This window comes from Ixodes scapularis, unplaced genomic scaffold (assembly GCF_016920785.2).
Source record: "Ixodes scapularis isolate PalLabHiFi unplaced genomic scaffold, ASM1692078v2 PGA_scaffold0__279_contigs__length_252992795, whole genome shotgun sequence".
NCBI lineage: Eukaryota > Metazoa > Arthropoda > Arachnida > Ixodida > Ixodidae > Ixodes > Ixodes scapularis.
The window spans coordinates 141,911,598-141,937,835 of NW_024609835.1; the positions used below are offsets into that span (position 1 = coordinate 141,911,598).

General features: G+C 41.6%; 2 protein-coding genes across 4 annotated transcripts in view; one reads left to right on the top strand and one right to left on the bottom strand.

Annotated features, from left to right (window-relative positions):
* Positions 1–4,281, top strand: part of LOC8030779 (WD repeat-containing protein 37) — a 230,184-nt gene extending 225,903 nt beyond the window's left edge. Inside the window, exon 12 of the mRNA XM_040221875.2 lies at positions 1,257–4,281. Coding sequence (XP_040077809.1) covers positions 1,257–1,415 — 159 coding nt within the window. The 3' untranslated portion in view covers positions 1,416–4,281. The remainder of the gene's footprint in view (positions 1–1,256) is intronic.
* Positions 2,590–26,238, bottom strand: part of LOC8030778 (tyrosine-protein kinase Fer) — a 29,014-nt gene continuing 5,365 nt past the window's right edge. For 2 of the 3 annotated variants that reach the window (XM_029967508.4, XM_029967506.3), the window contains exons 4-18: positions 25,909–26,032; positions 25,632–25,824; positions 24,474–24,611; positions 23,869–23,991; positions 23,640–23,762; positions 22,118–22,289; positions 20,271–20,366; positions 19,627–19,725; positions 18,287–18,484; positions 17,559–17,735; positions 16,238–16,451; positions 15,143–15,266; positions 11,865–12,016; positions 4,102–4,224; positions 2,590–3,252 (exon numbers count right to left, since the gene is read on the bottom strand). In XM_029967508.4, coding sequence (XP_029823368.1) covers positions 3,113–3,252; positions 4,102–4,224; positions 11,865–12,016; positions 15,143–15,266; positions 16,238–16,451; positions 17,559–17,735; positions 18,287–18,484; positions 19,627–19,725; positions 20,271–20,366; positions 22,118–22,289; positions 23,640–23,762; positions 23,869–23,991; positions 24,474–24,611; positions 25,632–25,824; positions 25,909–26,032 — 2,196 coding nt within the window. In that variant the 3' untranslated portion in view covers positions 2,590–3,112. The remainder of the gene's footprint in view (positions 3,253–4,101; positions 4,225–11,864; positions 12,017–15,142; positions 15,267–16,237; positions 16,452–17,558; positions 17,736–18,286; positions 18,485–19,626; positions 19,726–20,270; positions 20,367–22,117; positions 22,290–23,639; positions 23,763–23,868; positions 23,992–24,473; positions 24,612–25,631; positions 25,825–25,908; positions 26,033–26,238) is intronic. The other variant, XM_029967507.4, reaches the window with a different exon arrangement.

Below are 26,238 nucleotides of genomic sequence, written 5' to 3' on the forward strand. Positions count from 1 at the left end.
TTGGCTTGGGGAATCGCCCAGCCCCGGACTTTCTTCGCATATTGAATGCATTAATGTCAACAAACATGCCGTCGTCTGTGGTCTGCTTTCGGACTATGAAATTGTGAAAGTGGTTAGGCCTAAGAACGGTTGCGTTGCTCTCCGTGCTGAGTGAGGTTCGTAGGGCACTTTTCCTTCGGTAAAAGGCACGCCGAAAGCGCCCTACAAAGGTTCGCTATTTATAAAGCATGATTACTTTGGCATGCCCCCGACCAGCTGTGGGTGCACCTCCATCAATGGAGACTTGCCACAGTACCTTGTTATGTCATATTGGCACCTAATATGACATTTGCACAAAGTATATAAATGCAAAAATTTTATCCCACGTATGAATGCACTTTCCAAATATGTGGCCATTTTTCGAGAAAAAAAAGTACCTATGTTCATTATGCGAGTACATACGGTATTGAAAATCACTACTTCGAAAGTAAAAACAAACAAAAAAATCATTCGTTGAAATAACTTTTTCCGGCTTCTGCCTCTTTTTTTTTTTTTTATATAACGTGTCATGACATGGCAGGATTTCCTGAATTCTTTCAGTATTTCCAAACTCCAAATGCTAGCATAGTGAGCACATCATCTCCAGGAACACCGTGAGCAGGGTGTCTAGCAAATTATTACTTCGAAATTCCCTGACTTTTCCAGGTTTTCCCTGACAATTTCAAAGGAAATTCCCTGACCATTGTAGAGGCAGATAAATATATAAGACCATTTCAACACAAGGCATTGAGCATTGAACATTGTAAGAATCATTTCGCACGGGCTTAATTTAACTTGCGTATTCCGAAATATTCGGGTCCGTACAGTCCGGATTAAACGAGTACTTTCTTGCCGCCGACATCGTTAGTGAAGAAGCCACTTCCGGGAAGACAATAAAAACGCGACGCTCAACCACACACGTCAATAACCGAATGGCAGCATGGCTGCCAGATGCACACTTTCGGCTTAAGGCTTGGATTGGATTTATGATCTGCAGCTGTCCCATTTGTCACTAAATCTAGTAGCTCTAACTGAATCTAGTCTAGTGTCGTGCCGTCAATCCAATTTAATCCAATCCAATCCAAGGCTTGGACTGGATTTGTCGGCTGTTGATGTTCGTCGATGAAAAGGAGAGAGGGCCGACTCAGAGGAATCCTTTGTCCAGTATTTGTTTTACGCTAATTTCTACTTAATGTCAATGGATGGTTTGTTTATAGCCGTGTGACAAATGTTCACAGGGCCACCGGCGCATGGTGTGTGCTGCCGCCTGGTTGGATTCGGATCAGCCCAACGTGAAAGCCAACCTGTTCACGTGCGGCTTTGACCGCGCCACCCTGGGCTGGAGCGTCGGTTTACCTTCCAAGGAGGAGTGCAAGGCTGGACTCAAGGCCAACTAGGCAACCACGCTCCCCGTACCGTGTCCAGCCCCCTCCGCCCCACCTTTGCCACGATGACAAGATGTGAAGACTGCAAGGTTACTGCACTGAATTCTGGACAACAGAGATGTTTGTTATCGAGACTGGTCATTTTGTTAAGTTTGCTGCAAAATATACCTGCACAATGAAATGATTGCCAAATTATTGTTTCAATCTAAACAGAAGTGAAACATTTTTTATTTTTTGTGGAAAATGTTTTTTCAGGGGTAAATGCAGACTCGTTGGGGATGCCTGGAGTCAATTTTGAACAGATCCAAGGTTGTTTTCTACGAGTTTTTGTAGGGAGACTAATATGCATAGGCCTATAGACTTCTTCACATTTATAATTTGATTACTAGTGTTTTGAATATAATGGGAGCACAAATCCACCGGTCACTGGCACAAGATGACTTCACTAATTCAGAAGCACTGTGCAGTGCTTCTATAGAGTGTTGCACCTGATGATGGTGGACTGCAGTGAATGCCACAAGCCAGGGGAGCCAATCTAATGCCATGCAAGTGTTGCATGATCTTTGGGAAGGGCGCATAGTCACGCGACACATTCGCAGTGCTAGATTCACTGAATTGGCTCGTAACGTCCGCTGCGTCTATCAAGAGGTGAAATAGAGTATATAGGCATATTCAAAATCAAAGAACAGAAAGCTCTATACATTTCACGGGGAAGGAAAGAAATCGGAACTATGTATCTGAATTTGCGGAATGGAGCACACTTTCTAAAATGGCTTCCCACAAAATAAGCAATATGTGCACGGTACTATTTTTTTTTGTTTGTTACAGATTTATTATTTTTTTAAAGCACTCAAAAGTGTAGAGTTGCAGGCAGGGGATGTCGTTAGGGAGGTCAAGGAAAGGTGTAGATGTAGAAAACATTCCCAGTGACTTGTGTAATTGTGGTCAATGTGTGTGTACAGACCAGCTTGTGCTAGTTCCGATCGATCAAAAAACACCTGGGGCTTTCAGAAAAAAGAAAAGGGGGGGGATGACATGTGTTAACTATATTTGTTTGGGATATCTATCAATGGAACTATTTTCTCCCCAACAGATTGGAAACTGGTTGTGTAGTGAAGAGCTCCTCATTGTCTAGTCCTGTACATAGGTAGACAGTGTGATATAACATTAACTAGTTCGTACAAAGTCCACTTTTGAACACTTTTATTTTCGGTAACCCTCACCCAATTCACTGTTTATTAACACTTTTTTTTTTTATTCTACTAGCCACTTTTGTTTTAAACAGCACAGTTGAGTTGCGAGTATTGTATAGACAACAGCCTGGTCATTGTACTAAAGCGACATCACCATTCTGTGCAGCAGACATGCATGAGAACTAAAAAAAAAAAGTATGGCACGAAATAAATACTTTATATGCGTATCAACTCATTGTGCGGACTACATGTTACACAAACCACCATAGAACAAATCAAACAAACAACCTTTAAAAAATGTTTTGAGAACATCTACAAAACAGCGTAACTCCGCCTTGAGCCATTGGCGATAATTGCACTAGGCATTTACTTGTATCTAGTAAGTGAGCAACTGCCTTATTTACAGGAGAGCTAGCTAAAAACAAGATTCTACTTAAGGGGGCATCACACTTCTTTTGTAATTGCCAATAATAAACTAAGAAAGGGAAGTTTTGGAGCAGTGCAGTGCAACAGTCTTCAACCATGTTTGCTGATGCTGACCAGGGTGTGATGGATGTCGTAGAAACTTGGCCTTTTGTCCGGGTTGTACTCCCAACAGCGCAGCATGAGTTCATAAACGGGACCAGGGGTGTGTTCCGGGGATGGGAGTCGATATCCTGCAAAGGACAACACAAAGTTAGCCGCCACATATCAACTTCCGTAATAATTCTTAAAATGGAACTGCAGAAGCCAAAAGTTGGTATAGGCAGAGATCATTCGCAGCATTGTTTAAACACAGATGCATTGTGTTGCATCGAATTGATAACAACCTTACAATTTTCGCCGGTATTTATTTCAACCAGCAGAAATGCCTACAGTACTTCATTGCCCAAAAAGTAGCTGTGTCTATTTCAACAGCAAGCTGCCTGTAACGTCCTAAATTGGGTCCAGCAATTATAAAAAGTCTTGCCATGATCATTTAGTTCAAAGCTGCACTAAAGAGCTTCCTGGCTTCGTGTTTTCAGGACATTAATGTGACCTATGTGCAACAATGATCATAGTTGGCCTGCATGCATGTAGAACAATGTTGTGAAATCTTTGGTCTGCATTAAGAACCCACCAGCTGTCTGCGGGGGACTTTCTCCAAAATTGCACAGACAACGCTCACTCAGGGGAGAGATGTCCCACGCAGTTAGTTCATGGGTTCTTAGCACGGAGAAAACAGTTCACTGCACTGGTCCTTAATCAAAGTCACTGAGCACATTTTTCATATGAAATCCTTGGGGCATGTAGGTCAAGTGAATGTCGTAAAAAGATAGCCAGAAACCTCTTTAATGTGCCTTTAACATTATTCTGAAAGGATATGTGCAAGAATTTATTTTTACTCACCAGGAAAAAGTCGAAACATGGTTGTATTTGTGTGTATATGTGTGTTCCTTACCTTACGAGTTAGTTTTTTCTGGAGTATGAATCTGTTTTCCCTCAGTCACTGTGATCTATACTGTTGTCACTTGTTCACGACTCACCTGTGTCAATCAGCTCTCGTGCTCGGCTGTTAGACATGCCGCAGTACGGAGATGCTCCGAGAGAGAAAATTTCCCACGCTAGTATGCCGTAGCTCCACACATCGCAGACAGAAGTATATTTTCCTGGAGAGCAAGAGAAGAAGTTGCATACTGTCAATAAAATAGCTGCTGTAATGTGAATCCGATGTCTTGTATCTCCTACTCTGCGACTTCCTTTAACCCCTTAAGCATATTTAGTTTTTGGCAATTTCTGACCCTCAGCAGCTTATTGGTTGCCTTCATACTCAAATTTCTAGCCACATACGGAATGGGAGCAAACTTTGGGAAAAAAACTTTGGTGCTGTCATCTGTTGGCAGAGCTACAAACTAAGCCATGAGTGAGCTTGGGTCGTCCAAAACTGTTGAGTGTGTAAACCGGGGAGAACAGAACGGTTAAGGGGTTAATCATGAAGGCCAGTTGAGGCCAGCACAAACAAGTTGTGTGCAACACAGGTTCTCGAGAGGAAAACAACTCCAGAAGCACAGAGATGTAATAAAAATGTGCCTCTGTCATTGCAGCTGAACTTTGTTATCCAGGTTTTAGAGTTAAAGGAGCGATGTAACGATTCTTGCACTTCGCAGAATTATCACGTATGATGAATCACTGACGTTTGTAACCTATGAAACACAAGTTCATTTTTCTCCTTGCACAACGGTCGTCACAAAGAAAAAAAAAATTCAAGAAAACCGAGCAGCGTTTTTTCCCTCGACTTGCAGCCAGAACAAGTCGCAACATGATCTGAAGCCGACTATTTGCTGCCATTTTTTATCATAGCCAAGCGCTGGGGTTGGCAAAACACAGTACATGTGCCGAGTTCCAGACATGGCAAGGGTATGGCTATTGCCATCATTGCAACGATTGGACAAGAGCCACTGCCCAAATGTTTGTCAAGCTATTGATTATCACGAGCCCAAGTCGAGTGCTCACATAGCACTCGGGTTCAATCTACAAGCCACATTCAAATATTGTCACCGGAGGACAATGCCAACACCGCAACATCCAAACTATGCAATCAAGCAATCAAGTATTGCGAAGGAAACTGAAAGGAAACGCTTGCTTTTATTCTTCAAATTACACCGCAGCAAAGAGGTTTCTTGGTCAATGGTGTAGCGCACAAGCATACATGGGTCCCATTGAGGGTAAATAGACCCTTTCATTTTGAATTACACTGTGATTTCGCCACCTGCCGACAAGCTAAGTACACAAGCCCTTGAGGCTTATACCGGCTCGTTATCTGTATTTTTGTATTGTTGAAATGAAAAATAAAGCTATGTTCTATGTTCTACCCTTAGGCTGAGACTGCAGACAAAGCTACAAGTGCGAGCTAACCTGTGCTCCTAGCTTTGAAATGTGCATTTCTAGCGCGAATGCTCGCTTTGTGGAAAAACTGGTCAAAGAAGTGACCTTGTGTTCTCCTGCTTGTGGTATTGGCTGCGGTCTCAGCTTAAGGACGAACGGAGCATAGTGCAAGTATGCTTGTGTAAAGCGAAAAACATTCCAACCGAATATTGTTGCACCGTCCTTTTAAGTCTATTGATGATTGCTGCCATCTAACGAAGAACCTATTTTGGGGCCAGAAAAGGATCTCTTATTGCAACAGTATGTCAAATTGACCAAGAGAGGTACTCAAACTACTTAAAATTACGAGCACGCGCCCTATCTTAGCAAGTGCCCACGTGTTACTATTAAGATGTTTGACAACTAACCAAGACATATCAAGCGCCATTCTAGACCTAACTAATCGAGCTGCTCCACATAACCCACTCCTCCAAGGACCCTTGTGCAATGTGGTGAAATCCATCCTTTAGGACTTTTCTGCATTTTTGCTCTCTGACCTAACAGGTACAACTATAGTTCTTCAAGATACCTCCAAATTTTAGGTGAGCACTCGCTTGGTACCATGCTGTTTTGGATGAGTCACAGTATATTTTAAATAAGTAAACAAAGAAAGTCACCAGGATACCAAAAGTTTAGAATTTCCATTCACAAATCACATCAAATGTTTTTTTTATTTTTTATTGATGGTTCTAAATCTGTTTATATGAGTGAACTTTTAACAAAAACTTAACTTAAAAAATGCTAGTCACCTTAATGAAAAGCTGAAGCACAAAAAAGAAAAAAATTAAAGCAGTGGCCTTCCATAGTTCTTTATCCCCTGAATTTGATTTTTGCACTTAAATTGGGCAGAAGTCAGCTTAAACTGCTTTTATTTTGGAAATCGTAAAGCGATTGCCACAGGTCGTGCAGCAAGTGTCTGTGTCACCTTTTATCTGCCAGAGGCGACTTACAATCAAACCTTCAGTAATTCAAAAAAGTCTTCAGCTTTCCCTTAACTCTTTCTGACCACGAGAAAAGTACTGGTAATTTTCAAAGGGTCCATGCAAACGCTTTTATTTTCCTAACTAACTTGTGTATGGGGCAATATGACACATCAAAATGTTGTCAATTAGTTGTTCTTTCACAAGAAACTGGGGTTAATATAATGGGAGGAAAAAGATATTTAAATTAAATTTTTTTAATATACAGTATCTGTGCGGAAGGCGTATAAACACAGCTATGTCAAATTACATGACAAATACAAAAAAAAAATTCTGAATAAAAAAATGTGCCCCACACCCACGGCTATTACTTCTGAAAGTTAGTGTACCCTAACTGACAGCTTTTTTTGGTTCGTCAGAGTTACCGTGTTTGCACGATTGTAATGCACACTTTTTTTCTCCAAAATCAGTGCCCAAAAATACATGCGCGTTACAATCGAAACACTCTGGATGTAGTGTTAATTAATGCACAAGTAAAGTGCGACGAGAAAATATTGTGGGAATGAAACAACTCACACTCAACAAAAGACTATTGCTATTGCCTTATGTCCCACAAACTGTATAAGGAAGTATGGAAATAGATGAGGAAGGTACAAACAATTTAGGCATTGACCACAAAAGAAGTAAGATTAAATTTGGCGCACCCGAACCAGAACAACAAGCTCAGGAACGAGCGGGTAAGCCGAAACTATGAAGTTCAAATACAAAAAGTATCCAAAAGTATTGAGAACATAGTATCGAAACAGCCAGAAAGAGAATGGACATATGACAATCAAATAGAAATATTTAAAAGAGAATTAGAAAAGCATTGAACTAAACAAAGGGGAAAGCAAAAACAAAGACAAACTAAAAAGCTGATGGGATAAGGAGGTCAAAGCAGCCATATTGCGGTGCCAAGAGGCATCCAAGGAGCATAGGTGGGCAAAGAAAAGGGGAGCCTTGGCAGCTGAAGTTGCATGAAAATGGGAGAATTTCCAAGAGGCAGAAAAGGGAGGTGTCAGCTTTAATACAGGCCGAAATTGGGAGTGCAGGAGTGCAGTGGATGATGGAAATAAATAAAAAAAAAAAAGATAGGAATGTGGAGAAAAGGTTTTGGGAGCACATTTAAACGCAGAGGAGAAAGACTGAGGGTTTCCAAAACATACTGACCACACAGGAGGGGAGAAGATAGAGGGGGAAGAGGCACGGGAAAATATATGGCAGTCAATCAAAAAGGCTTTCTCCCAGCTTGAGCAGAGGGGGACAGTGGATAGCATATACAGCAGCAGTGTAGAAGAGGAGCAGAATTGTGTAACAATGGAGACAAACACAAGAGGATGGGATAAGGCAGAAAGTAAGGTTCCAGCGGGTACAGCGACAGGCCCAGACATCAAGGGCATGTGACTGATCAAATAATTATGGGAGGAGAGGTATCCAATGATTGGAAACTAAGTAAAATGAGGCTATATATAAAGGCAGAGAAAACAAAAACAACATTAAGTCATACCGCCAAATAATTCCGAAGAGATGGAAGACTGGAAGATAACTTATTCGTCACCACACAATGTATAGAAATAGCAATGAAGAACCAAACTCTTTTATGGTTAGCTTATTTGGACATCAAGGGAGCATACAATAATGTGAGCCAGGAGAAACTCTGGGGTCAGCTGAAGGAGTATAACTTAGATGCGAATTTGGTTAGGTTCTTCAGCAGGTGCACACAGACATTAAGGTAATTATAACATGGGAAACAGAGACTACACAACTTGCAGCAATAAAAGGAGGGCTCAGGCAGGGCTGTCCACTGTCACCTTCACTCTTCATGATATATCTCAGTGAAATGTAAAAGAAATTAGAGCAGCGCAACTTAGGTTTTGATGTGTTATATGGAAGAAGGGAGAAATGTAGTACAGGTAATACCAGGACAGATGTATGCGGACGACATGGTACTTATGGCAGATAACCAGGATACATTACAGGAGCTAGTAGCTGGAATATGTGGAGAGGAAGGGAACACCTTGGGCATGAGTTGTAGTAGTGACAAGTCTGGAGTAATAAATGGTGTTCAACGACGAAAAGAGGGAACACTGAGGATAGAAGACATTGTAATAGACCATGTTGGAAAATACAAATATCTGGGAGTCTGGCTCAATGAGGGAAGGAAATATCTAGAGGAACACGAGGAGAATATAACTAGAAAAGGGAAAAGAAATTCATCTATGATGATGCTCAAGGCACTATGGAACAACTATATGGAAAGGTACCACGACTGTCTTTTATCAATGGGGTACTGTGCATGAAATCAGAGGTTCAATCAGGATTATAAATTCAACGAAGAAGCATAGGCAGATTGGCACTGGGAGCACATGGAAAGACACCAAATGAAGGTGTATAGTCGTGCGCGATATGAAGGCGAACGCCGGGCCGTCGACTGCTCCGTGCTATCAGCGCCATGACGCAGCTGCCGTGGCAGCCACGTCATGGCGCTGATAGCAGGGAGCGGTGGACCGGCGTTCACCTTCACATCGCGATAAGAAAGCGAGGTGTCATGGCAGCCCCGTCATCGCGCTGATAGCACAGAGCGGTCGACGGTCCAGCGCTCACCTTCATATTGCCGGCAGGTGTACACTGGGACATGTGCTGGTCGTATTTTGAGAGCAGGGAGGCAATTAGTAAGTTGAAATTTGAACAACCGTTGACCGAAATGGAGGACACACGTGGTGGGCATCGAAGGTATTCAAGTACTTACACATGAAAAGTTCAAACACAAAATGGACGAACCGAACCCAAAAGCCTATGTTTAAATACCTAAACACTAGTGATGGGGCTCAGCAGACTGTTTCAATGAAAAAGAGAGTGAAAGAGGCAAAAAGAAAAATGTGGGAGGTAAGAAAGCAGTAAAAACTCAGCTATAACAATGTACAGGTCACAAAAACAGGACATAAGAAAGGTAAATGTGTTTGACAAATCACTGGGAAGTTGTTTACTGCTTGAGGCGAGAACGGGAATTTTGAGGACGAGGACGTATAGTGCTAAATTTGAGGAGATGCAAAGATTATGTGCTGCCTGCCATAATGAGAGTAAGACACTAGAGCGCTTGGTTTTGAAGTGCACGGGGGCCTTGCTCTGCCCTTCCTGAAGGGGTATGTAGCAGATTTGGCCGGGGCCCTAGATTTTGCTGGCGACCATAGAAGGACGGAAGAGAAAAGGATTACAGTCAAAAAGAGGCAATTGGAAGATTGGTGGAAATTACCTAGGGAAGATTGAGTGGTGCGCAACTAACTAGCACAACTGGGGATAGGCGGGGCAGAGGAAAATTGGGACTCCCTCCCGCGTGACTCCGGCCCCAAGTCTCAACCGTGTCCACCAGTGGGTTCGGTGCTGGGGTAACGCCGACAAGATTTGACCAGAGGAAAATTAGCGACTCCCTTGCCGGGGGAAAGAGGTGGGGGGTGATGTTTTCATTTTTTTTTTTTTTCCCGATCCCTCAAAAGTGATTTTGCTGATATCACACACTGCGGGGAGAAAATCGGCTTAGAAGGGCGGGAGGAATCACATGGTTGTCTTTTTAGACTTGGTCTAGGTGGCACAAGCTATTGACCGTTACAAAGGGTATAGCCATTAACATCATCCATCCATTCGCCATATTGGTATCCGTATCATGCGTACTCGCATCTAGTGCTCGTGTGTGCCGTCTTAAGATGGAAATTAAAAGAAAAGAAATTTGAATAGGAGGCATTACCTAAATGAAAGGCCATCACGCTGGCAAGAAAATATAACAGAGCAGCACTGCGTGGCCTCGCAATCCCAGCGATCCAACAAGCTTGCAAAGTTGTTTGAAGACAACCATCCCAGAGGTGACGGTCATGCACTCGTACAGGTGAAAGTAGCGCGGCACCTAAATTGCTTTAGACGAAAGCAAGGATTTTCTTTGTGGACAACGAAGAACCATCGTCGGACTCCGACAACGGCAACTAGTGCATGGTATTTATTTTTGTATTGGTGTGCGTTTCAAAAAATCTGTTCTATGAGGTAGGTGTTCAGCCTTCCTTTTTTTTTTTTACCTGCACGGTACAATTGGCATCAAGTTATTTTCCGAATATTTGAGCACTAAATATACCTGCGCATTACAATCGGGGGCGCGTTACAATTGTGCAAACACAGTAGCCTCCGTAACACGTGCTTTTCAACGAAGGAATGCTTGCACTGGTGAAACGCAGGTGGTACACCTCACATCCCCAGTAAAACTCTTTCTTTGTGTACTACCTAGCTTTTGTCATAGCCTCTATTGCAGTTTCATCGTATTTAGAATTTTTGTGCGTCTTGGGAACATGAAACGTGCACGCCGTCTCAGGAGAGCCTTGGAAATTATAGTTATGCTTACCGACAACCATCCGTTAAAAGATGCCTATAGCATCATTTGAAGTGTCCCCAGAGCTCTTGTGGTCTAAAAAATATGCCACAATACACTTGAATTATGTAGATAATGCCATCTTTGTTATGAAGACTGATTCAAACAGTTAGCCATGTTAGACAAGCGCAACCACTGTTCCCACGACTATTTTTGACAGCCCACCAGCTTGTGATAAAGCTTAAACCTACGGGTAAACCGAATCTAGAGTTCTTCAGCTATACACGAGATTGTGGAACATAATTCTCCGCACTAAATTTAATTCCTTGACGGTGCTTCGAAATCATCGATTACCGGTGATCGATGGCCTATGGGCGTGGTCAGGAAAGAGTTGAAGAGCATGCCTTACTTATGGAACAATGTATATAATAACAGCCCATGGTTCGTTCTTAATGCTACAGCCAAATGCAAAACTTTTTGGTTTTAAGTAACTTACAAGGCACGGTTTAAAGCTAACTTGTATTTCTTTCACAATATTTCAGTAGAACTCAAGCAGCCTTGTGGACCCTGCAAGTCGGCAAACTGCCACCCACATGATCTCGTCTAATGGCTAGGTGGGCAATCAAGCCCTGAATGAAGTGTTGCCAGTTTGAAATGTTTTCTTTTTGTGACAGCACATGTTCTGCGTAAAGCCCCTTGATATGTCTGTCTGTTGGTTGGAAGTCAAACAAACCTCATAAAAGCAACATCTGTGTGCTTTTTAGTGCTGAATTAAGACAACATGCATTGCCAGGTACTAGGTGGCAAAACCACTACAACACTGAAAACTCCCAAAGTTGTCTCGGAATCATGTTGCAACAGTGATCGAGAGGTCTCGCTGTACTTAGAAAATGACACTACGATCAGATCGCAGGAGACACATGTTACATATGTACATGATGCATGAGAACATATAAGCAACTTTGTTCTTATAGTATTTATGCCCAAAGCTCTATTTTATGCTGCTTTAAAGATGATTTAAAATTCACTAAGTGTATTTTTTCTCAGTTCACAAGTCTATCAACGAAAGACTCACCGAAGTTGAGAGCTTCAGGTGCTGTCCACTTGATTGGAATTTGCTTCATGCCATCCGAGACTATGTACTCCTCCTCTTCCCGTGACATGCCGAAATCTGATATCTTGACAGTGTTGTTTCGGCCAACGAGGCAGTTTCTTGCGGCTAAATCCCTGCAGAGGCAGTGGGACGTCCATTTCAAGGTGTGTGAATGACTATTTGCATCAGAATGACTACAATCTCGCAGAAATGTGATGCTTTATTGAAGTGTAAATATGGAAACAAACTGCATGAATGTGAGGCTCTAACAAAATGGAAATATATGGCTAGTAGACTCGTGCACGCAGGACCATCTGCCTGCCCAGCCTTGCGAGTCACCTAGAGTACCTCGACTTTTGCTAAGATTATTATTATTATTATTATTATTATTATTATTATTATTATTATTATTATTATTATTATTAATAATAATAATAGATACTGCTCCAATTTCTAGTACTTTATGGTCACTATACTCATTGTCACGTAATGAAAAAAAGCAAGTGTAGTGCATCGTTTGTCTGCAGCACGAATTAGTTCTTACAAGATTTGGGTGTAAAAAGAGATATTATGTCGTAAGTTTTTTAATAAAAAAAATGAGACATTTACAAATCTCTGTAAAGCGAAACTAGAGTGCAGCTCTTGAAAAGGAGGAGGAGGAAAGGGTAAGGAGGGGAAGGTATGCCGCTCCCAGTGATGTGATTGGCCTAAGCCGTTTTGGAGCACCTTTTGGAGCAGCCAAAACGGTGTTTTGGAGCAGCAAAAGTGGCCTTTGGAGCAGGCAAAACAGTGTTTTGGAGCAGCAAAAGTTGCTTTTGGAGCAGCCAAAACAGTGTTTCGGAGCAGCAAAAGTTGCTTTTGGAGCAGATATTCTTAGAAAAATAAACATATTCGCTTAAAGTGCTGGACGAATGAAGGACACTTCGCTCGCCGCATTAAACAAATTATGGTCAAGTTCGACCACCTGGGAGTCTTTCAACATGTAACTGGAATGCCAATGACATGACACATTTTGCAATGCTTCCGTTAAATTATACATATATATGTACCGTTATAGATAAATAAGAAGTAAACTGCACATATTAAAATTTATTTGAAAATGACCAGATTATTAGTAAATATCACAGCCTTAGGTTGACTACCAAGTTATATAATATAATAAATAGAAGCTGTCTCCGACTGATGAAACACGTAACTACTGCAGTGCAATGCGAAATTGTACACAAGACAAAGGTGCATTACGACTAGCGGGTGCTTCTCTTTTTGCTTTTCGAAACTCTCTACAAGGTTATTGCAAGCCTCGCTTTGCCTTTGGCTAGTAATGAATTCCCACTTTCAATGTCTCCAAAGAGACATTGAGACATCCCACAAGTGAACAGTGCGGTGGTCGTTGCCGAGCAATTCCGAAAAACCGCTTGCCACCGTTTTACTGCTTCCCGACGTGCTTTCGTCAAAAGTAAGCAAACGTAAAACAATGGGTTGCAAGCGTCCCGGCTGGTGCCTCTGTCGTGCAGTCATGTTCGCATGCACATGAGGGCAACCTCGGCAGGCTTGCATTTGCACGTGCTTCGTCGCGCGAGCGGAGATGGCTGTTCGATCGAAACAGACACCCTGCCACTCCGGTCCGTCGACAACTGGTTCCCAAAATTGTATGCAAAATGTAATTGTCCAGCATACGACAAAAAAACAGTCCAGCGGCACGTGCTTGCCAGGCCGGCAGGCAAGGTACAAGCTAAACACACAGAAGAAAAAAAGAACCTGAGCGAGTCAGGTCAAAACAAGACATCGCGAATCAGGTCAAAACAAGACATCGCGAGTCAGGGTCAAAAAGTACTTGGAGCGCTTTGTACAACGACTGAAGCACTGAAGCGTCAGCACATGCCCGCGTCTATCGTTGAAATTTAAAAAAAAAAAAAAACGCGAGACAAGACACGTGAACGACGAGAGCGTGAAACGAGAGGTGGCGGGAAAAACAATGCAAGACGGGATGGACAATTGATACAGGGTACTTCTAGTTGGGCGGCCGCTTGCACCACCTAGCTCATGCATGCTCAATTACGGTACTCAGTTTAGTTTCGGTTTTGAAAGACGATCAAAATTGAACTTTTGGCGCGGGCTTGGCGCAGATTACCCATATTTTGGCAAAATGTAGCAGGATGTAGCAGGGTTAGCCCCTTGGCGCAGTTTGGCGCAATTGGCGCAGCAATCACATCACTGCGCTCCTCCTCCTCCATACCCTCCCCTTCTGCATAGCCGGAAAATTTCCACACTAAATGTAGCGTGAAAATTTCCTCACTAAATTTAGCGCAAAAATTTTCTCACTAAATTTAGTGGAAAAATTTACCCGCTAAATTTGGCACAAATCTTTTCCCGGTAACTTTAGCAGGGAAACGTTCCATAATGCAACGCGCAGTTACGCCGATGCCGCTCAACCGGGAAACGGGCGCCTAAGAGTTGCGCTCTAAAATAGTTTATCATATTCAAGTATCTTATTCAGCATATAAAGGGGAAAATTAGTATAGCACTCTGTGAGGAACGTAACATTTTTCACTACAGTTCTTAAGAGCAAAATGAGTACAGTCGTACAATGTAAGCTAAAATAACAATGACTGAAAGGGACCAGTGGCGCTGCCCCGATGTGAGAAGTTTATGTAGCAACAAGAGATAGCATGTGGACAAGATTGCAGTGGCTTGCTATCTGACTCAGCATGATAATGCTTGAAAATTGTACACCATTGTTGCACACATGCCATCACTTTTGCCTGTTCAGACATCAGAAAAATTATTCGCCCTGCACAGGGACCATGTGCCCAGATTATGAAGGCACTGTCATCCACATGCTGTCTCTCGTTGATAGCTGAACTTCCCGCATCAAGGCAGCCCCACCAATATATTTTGGTAATTTCTTGGCTCTTTGAGCTTACATTGTCCACCACTGCACATACAGTGAATACAAAATTGCAGTTCAAACCTTCTAATTACCTCCCTGATGTGCAGGATGAAAGGCACAGCATATGAGTGCAGTATGGCCCTGCTTAGATTGATTCTACAAGTGTGTTTGACGTGAATGATTGGAGCTCATATCTGGCCTAAGCACCATTGAAAGCAGTGCACTTGTGCCCCTAAACAGTGCTACAGGGAGGATGAATAAAAGACAAATTAACTATAAAGGTTTTTTTTGGGGTTTTTTTTTTCCATTTTTGACCTTTTTGGTGACTAGATATGAAGTGCTTCCTCTAGTTTTATTACAAAAAGCTCACCTATGAATACAGTTCTTGCTTTCAAGATATGCCATGCCTGCAGCCGTGTCTATGCACATGTTCAGCAGTTCCTTTGGGTTCAGTTTTGGGCCTTGGTTCCTCAAGAATGCCAGCAAGGATCCTCCTGCACAGGTGATCAGACACAATTTTAATGAAAGTCATGCCTCAGTGTTTCACTAGTATGAGCTAGGTGCAGACACAGTGAATTCAAGCACCTGGGGCAGAAAGCTTGCACTGCAGTGCAGACCCGGGGCTGTTTTAAGGTAAGGGCTAAGGGGGCTGCAAACCATGGGCCCGGCTCTTGGCGGGGCCCAGGCAAAAGATAGTGGAAAAAAAAAAATTAAACCCAAGAAATATTTTGGTCAGAAAATTGATTCAGAAAATTGACACAGTCGTGGAAGTCATTAGATTACTGCATTCCCTTTGCCTTAAAATAATAATTTACTCAGCGTTCACGGATTGTGAACTCCCTGTGAGTGATAACATCGCTCAACAAAGTGTGAAAAAGGTAGAAGTAAAAAATTGGAGGTAGCTTAGGCTTTCCAAAATTTACTATGTTAACCAGTCATATAATCATAATCATCATCATCACCATTATGAGGTCCTCAGAATCTACCTTAGGCCAGGGCCCCGAAATCTCTTAGTCTGGCTCCATGCAGAACCCAGGAACGTTGGGTTCAATGCGTAGCGCAAATTCGTCTGCTTCTTTTGCAGGGGTTGTGACGACGTTAGAATGCCAAGCTCTGATTATCTCCGACTGAAGGATAGTGGGTAGACCTCAAGGCAGCTTGCTTCGAGGTCTTCCTACTATCCTTCAACAAGGGCCAATCAGAGCTTGGCGTTCTGACGTCACCACAACCCCTGCAAAAAAAAAGCAGACAAACTTGCGCTCCATGTACCCCCCCTGCCTGCTTTGATCTGTATGAGCATCATACCGGCATGCAGCCATGTGTTACTACTGCGTAATTCATGTTAAAGACCACAGACTAGCAGTGGTATTACATTACCTAAACTTCCCATCTACAGTAGAGACACCAAACGTCCATTGAGGCTGACGAACTTCCTGTTGTCTAAACAAATGTGCAGCACAATTACCAGGAACAAGCTCCATGACTATCATGATGGGCTGCTTCTGGACGCAGATGCCAATGAACTTGACGATGTTGGGGTGGTCGTACTGCTTCAGAATGCGGCCCTCCTGCAGGAACTTCTTCTTGTGTTCATCGGGCAGGTTCACTCTGCAGGTTTTGACTGCTACCTCTGTCCTCTGGGGATGCAGCACTGCCCTGTACACGTCTCCAAAGTTTCCCTATGGGAACATTTGCAAGTCAAAGGCTGCAAGTGCTTGTGCAAATTCACATTTTCATGCAGAATTTTTTTTATACATTGAATAATTAGTAAGATTTCAAAGTGTTTTGACCTGCGGTTGTCTCGGCGTAAGTAAAGTCAGATAAGAAATATCGGGGTACTTACTTCAGACAACAGAAGTTTACAGTAAAAATAAATTTACAAGTTTTATTAATCTTCCGTAGTGTAACTTTGAAGCTGATTCATTATGTCCAGATATAACCAATTCTATGGCTTATATGGTCAGCTAACAGTACAAGTATGTAGATTCCTTTATCATATAATATCACATTTTGTGTCCTTGAGAGTAGGAGAAGCAATGATCCTTGAAATTCTTCACATCAAATTAACACATCATGTCAATTTGAAGAATTGAGAGTTTTTATCATTAAGCCACTCACAAACCTTAACCTTAAAAAATATGCAGTTATTTTTCACAATCTTAACCTCATGAATCCCGTGAATCTGAATATCATGTTTGTTTTTCCCGATGATGTAATTAAACGCGAGAAAACATGAAAAACCTCCGACCAGTTGTGACGTTATAAAAGGATAGCTCGGCCGCCAAGCGCGTGTCGCTCGAAGGCTGCACGTGCAATCGCAAGCTTGCCAGGTGTATTCCTCTGCACTGGCACCAGTTGTGACGTCTTTTTCTGCCCTTTTTAAAAATAGCAAGTGCGCACGTGCACAGCTGTGATAGGAGCTGAAGATGTGCGAGAGCGGAGATTCGGATAACTCCTTTTGTGGCGTCACACTCCGGTAAAAAGGGCCTCCAGCAGCACTTTGAAAATTATTTTCTGCAGCCTCCATGCACCAAATTAAAAAAATAATTTCGATATGAGAGATCCTGGAGGTCAAATGAAATCGATTTAAGTGTGTTTCCTCAAATACACAACTGCTTCAGCTTCCCTTTAAAGACATTTTTTGTAAAACTTACAAAAAACATCAAGTGAACCTGAAAGTTTTCAGGTTATATTTCTTGCACAAACAAGGATGTTTAATAAAAGATGTTTTAGATTCTCTCAATTTTTAGGAGTGCACAAAGGAATAAACAAAAGTATGAACTGACCCTTCCAATCTTCTCTACAAGCTCGACGTCATCATTGTTGAGTTCCCAGCGCTCCCTAAAGATGGGGTTCTGTAATATCGCTCCAGACTTGCTGGTCACCGGCAGTCCCAGGTGATGCTGATATACAATCAGTTCTTGGACCGTCCCGAAAGCTGGTCCTTCAAACCTATACTTTCCCTGAAAAAAATCAAATATAACTTTTAACAGACACTACAGTTACATTACAAATTACGCCGATACCTAACTACTATAGGCAACACATATTGTCCAGGAGACAATCAAAAGGCTATTCCTTCTAAGGACGTACGTGTCCACCATTTAAAGTGAAACGTGCCATAGTCAGTACTAACAAGATGAGAATGGTCTACTTTGGATGTCTGGCCTTCAGCATGCGCTCGTTGCGTTCAGCCATGAACTGGCAGCACGTGCACCCTCGGAGCTCGCGAGACTCCAAAGGGTAACCAAAACTAGGAAGCCTGCGCTGCCGCCCAGACAACCGAGATATCTCCCTGCTATTCTCACCCTGTCAGAGACTATAGAAGATTTCAGTTATGCTTGTACCTGAAGCTAGATAGCTGTGGGAGAGATATTTCCACAAGTGTACCCAAATATAGGAAATTCCAGGCTAACACTTTTCATTCCAGTATCACAAATTTCAAAGTAGCAAGCTTCAAGACAGTGACAAGTACCAGTAAGACTCCAGGACTGTGAGGATTAATGGGGCTTACATCTGAAGTGGTCTGTACAATGAAATGCTTGTGGCCCTGCCAACAGACAGAAAGCACAACTTGCTTCTCCTCATTACGCATGGTCTCTCGGACCAGGTAGTCCCCGTTGTTGACGAGCAGGCGAACCACCTCCTCCCTGGGAAGGACTCCGTGAAACCAGTCTTCGTCTTGCAGCACCACGTTGGGATTCACAGACATCTGCAGAGGCAAACATGCTCGGAATATTGCTAATCAAAACTTATTTTCCTTAATGAAATGTAGAGGTAAAGGTAGATGCAAAAGTTCTAATCACTTTACAAACTCAATAACTTTTTTTTTCAACATGGTAACATGTAAGCAAAATACATCATTGGAAATAAACCAAATAGTTTCCTTCCATGCAGCAAAATGCACAAAAATGCTGTTGTCTGGTCTTGTAATGTCTTATAGCCAAAGAAAATGCTAAAATCTATCATGCTTTTTTTTTTTTTTTTTTTCAACCACTATTGCAGGCTGTTGGATAAATTTCTGGAATGGCAAGCTTATCATTCCTGGGCACTGACATGTTAAAGGATGAAGGAAGAACCCCCTTGACGGCTCCATGCATGGCACAAGTACATTGCCTTGGCGGTACACCGGTGCACATGAGCCCAGGATGTCTACAAATATATGTCATGCACAGCTGAGCTAGAACTATCAAGGAATCTGTGACAAAGCAAAAAACATACAGTATGGTACGAAAGGCTCTGTCATACCTTTTGAAGCTAAAAGCTCAATGATTTAAAGATTAAACCTTGGTCAGTTCTACAAGAAAGATTAAATATATGTGTTTATTTCATTATGGCGTGCGGCGTCTTGAAATCTGAGACCCATTGCACAACAGAAGTGGGCAGAAACTGCACATTATTTTTGGAGAGAGTTTGCAAATGCTCCCAGAAAAGCTGTTCAATTAAGAATTATATTTGCTATATCAACTTACCAAAGTCAAGCTAGAAATAATGATTGGTTCTGACATAAAATTCCATAGGCTGAAGAAAAAAATTGTTAGTTACCAGTTTCAAGTGTATGGAACTCAAATTCTTGGTAATAGGTTTTAATGTTGGGATCATGGAAGCAGTACAGAAATAAATTTACTACAGCCCTTTTTAAAACTAATGCGAGATTACCAAACTCCTTTAATGCTTAGTAAATATATCTTTGACTTTACAGCTCCATACTGATGACCTTAGCAGTTTCTATTTATGCATGTTACATCAATGATGCACACCTAATATATGCACTTCAAATTGAAAAGTAGATCTCCATCTACTGAGCCCTTAGGAAGCAGACAGCAGATTAAGAAATCCTTCTCAAAAACTTACACGACTGTAAGCTTGGTGGTGGGTGCTGTTAGTCTCCTCAAAGAAGTTATTGGAGTTGACACATTCCTCAAAGTCCTTGGGCTGTGGAGTTGGTATGGCCTGCCACAAACACACTCAACTATGGAAACATGCAGAGCAAATTTCACTATACATTCACATTTTCAACATGCTGTATACGTAAAACATATCATCAAACTACAAAACGAATTCTTAGCATGGCCTTATATTGAAACTAACTATAAGCACTATGACAATTGTTGCTCAGAGTGCATCAGTAAAACACGAGACTCATGTACGACGAACGTCCGATGAGCCATACAACATGTCGGAAAGATGGTCAAATCTGGCAGAATTTAGTGTGGTTGAATTCGGTCATGACTTCTAAGATTGCCGGAGCTAGAACAGGTGAGCACACACACACAAAAGAAAGGACTGGCTCATGCTTTGTACACAGGGAATCTTCGAGGTCATGACTTTCAATGTTTGCACATTGATATCTCCTGAGGGCGTAATGTAGCCACCTTTCTTACATGTCAGAGAACCCATTATACGTTTTGTCATACATGCTTCTGGTACTTAATTTTTCGTGCACAGATACTGACACAGCAGGAAAACCTAAAATAATGGGTACTCATAAATCTTACCTGTTTCTTCAGAAATGGGCTTTTGAGTCTGTCCACAAAATGCCGAGCTGCTATTTTGCTGATTGTTGTAAAGTCCATAATCTCATCATCCTTAACCTGCGTATGAGAAAAACACTTCTTAGGACGAAAGTTTTACTAGTCAGTAAAATATTGTTTACTAAAAATATTAACAAAAATATAAAAGATGCAAACAATGCCCAGGAAATGTTAAACGACCCACAGGAGAGAAAAACTACTTCATTGTGTGCCAAGAAAGCACACAATAATAAGACTCCAATTTCTTAAATTGAATGATTGACTGAATTAATGGAGGGGAGAGCACCCTCAAACAAATTTGTTTATTGCCAAACAAAAAATAAAAAAGTCATATTGCTAAAATCAAAATATATATTTGCAATCAAAATTTTTCCTCTACTGAACTGACTTTTAATTGCTTTACCTGTGGTGAGGTTATGATAATGGGTTTCCAAAGAAAGGTGTCCGACTGAAACAAGAAGCCTTTCAGCCTCCAGTAAATATTGCAAGGAAACATATTCAAGTTGCAATGTTTTGACTTCGGTAATGTTGAATATTAAAATTTTAGTAAAACAAATCCACTAAATTAGGACTTGTGATTACATTAAAATTCTTGTTTTAACCGAAAATTCGGAAAGACGATTTATAGAAATGACTGAGGTTGATCTAAAAAGCTCTATTAAGTATTTTAACTACCCAAGTGGTAGTCACCGGACTCAGGGTTTATTGATTATTGTTAGTTTATTGACTGGACAGTCAAACAGGAGTAACCTCCTTTGGGATGTCCAGCAGAAAACCTTTGCAACATAAGCTACATCAAAGAATGCTTACCATTCAAGCATGTTCTCATAACTGATATATCTCCTTTCTTTCACAAACAAGGCATTCAATAACTGCAGCTTGTAAGACAGCCTAACCCTCACATTCAAGTAGCCCCGAAAGTCTGCAACACCCCCCCCCCCTTCCCAAATCGAACACTCCAAAGCTCAGAAGCCCATTATTTACTGGGCATTTTTCTGGCATTCTATTCCAAAAATATGTTTAGTTTTTTCTGAATTCTTTCATGCAAAGTTGTGACCAGGAAATAAATGAAAGCCGCTTACAACTCCCTGTAACGCCGAATAAGAGCGCAGCTCTTGAGGAGGAGGAGGGGAAGGTACGGAGAGGAGGCTATGCACCTCCTTCTCTCCTGATCGCCTCCCATTTAGGGGAAAATTTTCCGCTAAATTTAGCGGGGAAATTCTTTTGCTAGATCTAGCGGGGAAATTTTTACGCTAGATTTAGCGGGGGCATTTTTTCCGCTAGATTTAGCGGGGAAATTTGTCCGCTAAATTTAGCGGGGAAATTCTTCCGCTAAATTTAGCGGAGAGGTTTTTCCCTACATCTAGCAGGGAAATTTTTCCGCTAAATTTAGCAGGGAAATTTTTTCCGCTAGATTTAGCGGGCAAATTTTTTCCGCTAGATTTAGCGGGGAAGTTTTTCCTTAGATCTAGCGGGGAAATTTTCCTGCTAAATTTAGCAGGGAAATTTTTTCCACTAGATTTAGCGGGGAAATTGTTCCGCTAGATTTAACGAGGAAATTTTTCTGCTAAATTTAGCGTGAAAATTTTTCTGCTAAATTTAGCGGGAAAATTTATCCGCTAAATTTAGTGGAAAATTTTTCCGCTAGATTCAGCGGGGAAACTTTTTCCGCTACATTTAGTGGGGAAAATTTTCTGCTAAATTTAGCGGAGAAATGTACTGATAATGACCGTGCGGTTGCGCCGACGCCGCTCAAGCCGGAAACGGGCACCTAAGAGCTGCACTCTAAAAAGTCCACAGAAGGGACCCACCTGTTCGCCATTGACAGTGATGTCAAGGTCAAGGCCCCTGGGCACTTCGCTACCGATCGATGACAGGGGCTGCACCAGCAATTGCAGCTGACTGTTGATCCGCTCTTCCTGGCACTTGATCTCATCTCGCTCTCGCCTGATGATGTCCACTGCCCTTTTCTTTACCATGGCCCTGAGGTCATATCAGGTAGGTTAGTACTCTAATATTGAAAAAAAAAAATAAACAGTGCGTACCATGGATGTACTATTGGGCATGGATGAAATATTAACGGTAGTGCCTATGGCCTTCAATAAATGCTGCACTAGCTGGAGGCCCCTGGGAACTCATAAAACTGCACAAAGTAGAAGGGGCTGCGAAGGTGTGCGTGTTGGAATTAAGTGCACATTCTCGCAGCTCCCCTTCCATTCCACAGTTTCACCGGTTCCCAATGGTCTCCAGGTAGCGCATGTATTGAAGGCCACATGCTCCACCATTTGCATTTCATTCGTGCCCTACAGTACTCTATATATGTGACAGCTAGCAGTTAGCAGAAGTCAATGTCATGTTTAATTTGCATGGAGTTCAAAACGACATAAGAGATAAACAGATGTATACAAACTGATTCTAGACAGAGTGGGTCCAAAAAAGGAATAGTCGGAGATAAACACACCAAGAAATGCAGTTATAGTTTAGCCAGTGGAGAATTCGGAACTCCAGCAACTTTTAGGGGATGCCACTATCGGGCAAATATGGCGGTCTAAAACAGGTTGTGCCATGCCATGTGCCAGATCGACGCACAACGCTGGGGCATCAGCAAGCAAGCATTGGACTCAAAATGGTCTGCTCCGCTTTTTATACTCCACGTTTCGAACCTGCGGCGATGTGTTGGCATAAGCGAGCTTCCAGAGGCTTGACTTCCTTCGAGGAAATGATGAAAGAACTGCCTACTGTCCTTCGACTGTGCTGTTGAACGTTGATAAATGAGGAACGTCTGGTTCACGCGGTTGCTTAGGTCGCGTTCAGAGCAACCTGGGTAGCACGCTGATATACAGTTACGACAGAGTCACCGAGACAACTGTTCTATCACGCAGACCACCAACAAAATATAATCACGAAAGCCACAAGAAACTAGCAGAAATCGCAAAAGGATCTGTGCCGGTAATTTCCGTGTTTTCCTGCTAGGTGCCGTCCATTTTGCTAAAGTCGCGAATTCAACCGTAAAAAGCCTACAACAGCCTTTAGTCTGTTGGTGGCTTTTATGGTCAAGGAAAGAAAAACTACTTCTTTCATTTATCTCTTGTCCAGTTTAATTACACATGTAAAAATTAAAAAAAGAAAAAAATTATTACACAAAATAGGTATCCGTATACTCACACAAAGCTTGACTTTGAGGTATCCTGTCCCAATGATACTATTCAGAGCAGCATGACATACTCATCTGGCAGTTAACATTGTATGAAGGTCTATCGGTATTCAGTGTCATGAGAAAAACATGTAAACCCTTGATAGTAACTGCAATGTCAGAAGCAAGCCAGTACTTACGCAGATCCAAGGTCTGGAGTTGTTTTGATTTCAGAAACTTCGACTTGAAACTGAGCCAGCTGCGTTTCTTTCTCCAAAATAGCAGCCTGTGCTTGGACTAGCCTCGTCTGTAAGTCACTAATTCTGTAACAAAGGCACACACAAAAGCATTGAATGCAAGGAATCAGCAAGCAAATTGGTACAGCAGTTTAGGGCGGTCTATTTTTCACCAAACTGCATGTCAACTCACCTCTCTCTTAGGGCATCAATGGTGAACTCATCAACAGCTATTTGCTCTGGTTTCAATTTTCCCACGTAGTTGTTGAGCAGCGACTCATCATAGTGAAAGTCAATGGGTGGTATTGGTTTCGATCTGCCAATTTACAAAACGCATTCATAAGGGCGAGCATCATTATCTGCTTGAGGTAAGTCGGAATTCAAGTCACATAACAGGTTTGCAAAGTGCTGGGTTAGAAGTAGTGAGTGAAAGAAGTGCACAGGAAGCACAACACAAAGAGCGCAACTTCAACTGTGTTGTCCCAGTTTATATCCCCTACAATATGTTAACACTTCTTCCTCTAAGCAACCACTAAAAGTTTTTAGCAAGCAGGTAGCACACTTGTTTTATGTTTATATCACTGCCTAGCTCTGGTGCTGTGGCACATGGTGAATATTACTGCTCAGAGGTTTAGAAAAGAGAAAAGGCACCTTGATGCTAATAAAATGGAATACAGGCATCCCTACATATACTGTCAGTGTCAAAACAGACTATATGACCAAAAATAATCTCACTACTTTCAACTTCTTCATTTTACAATATTCAGTCATTTCAAGTTAAAAATTTCAAGCACTGACTTGTATTTCTCGATGAAGTCTTGATACTCGCTTTCACTCTTGATGAAGTCAATGCTTTCATTCAGCTTTTTGTGGACGGACTGAAAGGCTTCGGAACAGAAGTCTGTGTGGCGCGAGTAGTCTCTCATCACTGCTTGCCTACATGCAAAAAAGAAAGAAAAGAATTATGCGACTCAAACATGTTCTAGTCATCTTTTGATATTAAAACTTTTTTTTTGTCACGGATATAATGTAAGATTTGAAACAAAAAGAAAGAGCCACCTACTCATTTCTGCACGGACCCAAGCAGCAAGAGTAACAAAAACCAGACAATTATTCTCAGAAAAGACATGAGATACTGTGTTCACAACAAGCTTTAACATAACAGGGTGCATTAAACATGGTACAATACCATATGCATTGAGACATAATTTCTAATACACAAGAAATTTCTGAAAAAGGGATTATAAGTATTGTCCATAGGCAGCCTACATTTTTTGTTTTCTTGGAGAATCTGCAGCAAAATTAAAGATTAAAAAAAGGAGATGCCCACAAAGAATGAACTATTCTCGGAACATGCTGAGGGATCATCAAACATGATTCTTACTTTATGAAAGTTCCAAAGAACTAAATCACGACCTACTGTTTCCAGATTAATGTATTTTCCAGTGTGTCGTATAAATCGCAGCCCGTATAAACGGTCATTTTCAGAAAAAAAGCTCGTATATAAGCTACACCTTTGTACAAGTCACACTTACAGGCTTGCAATGCAGCCGTGGCAAAAGTGCACTGACAAGCCCACATATATATTTTATGACGCAGACAGACCGTTGCATTTTTTATGGCCGTTTACTGGCCGTTTAAAAGCACTGAATATCCTGCGCTATATAATATATATTGTGATCCCAATACATGCATAAACGGAGACTAGTTTCAATATCTCATAGACAAATCAAATGAAAAATATAACCCTCTGAGGCAAATTTGTGCAGCTAAGGTTCATACTCATAGAAAAATCTGCATATAGGTTGCAACATTGTATAATTTCACCAACAAAAATTTTGTAAAAAAAATGTGACTTATACATTAAAAGATATGGTAACTGGTTTTAACGCTAAAGGGGCAGCAACAGGCCAATCCTTCACATATATCCAAATTATAGGCAGATCCTTCGGGTACCAGCAGTCGATGGCTTCCTGTTGCACAGTCTGTTGGTACTGCAGTAGACCTGGCAGAAGTGTTGTCCTCAGGTGATGCTCGTAGTTCATGGCCTCATTGAGCAGAAGGATGTAGTCGTTGTGAGTTTGGTGCAGTTTCCTGCTAGCCTTCAAGTAGCGCTCCTTGGCTTCCTCCACTTTTCTGTTTCCTCTGCCTGCAGTTAGGAATATGTGTTTAGAACTTAAATAACTCCAACTGATTACTTACAAAGGATGCCAATGAGGAAAAGTTGACTAACTGCTGTTTATTAATGCATTCAAGCTACCTTTCATGAACTGGTCTTCATATTTTTCTTTGGCAGCAGTAGCATTCTCTATGCATTTCTCATATTCTGAAGTGCTTTTCAGAACAGCATCCCTGAGCTGAAAGTAGAGGGAAAAAGAAAAAAAATTGCAAAATGCTTAAAAATGTAAAAAAATATCACATAACTCAAATGGGGCGTAACTTTATTTTTTTGACTCCAACAAGAAAAATGGTGATAAACGTCTGAAACAAACAATATGAAATAAGAAAAAAAAAATCTTTGTGAATGCTTTTTTTGCAAATGGTGATGTTACACTAAAGTTAA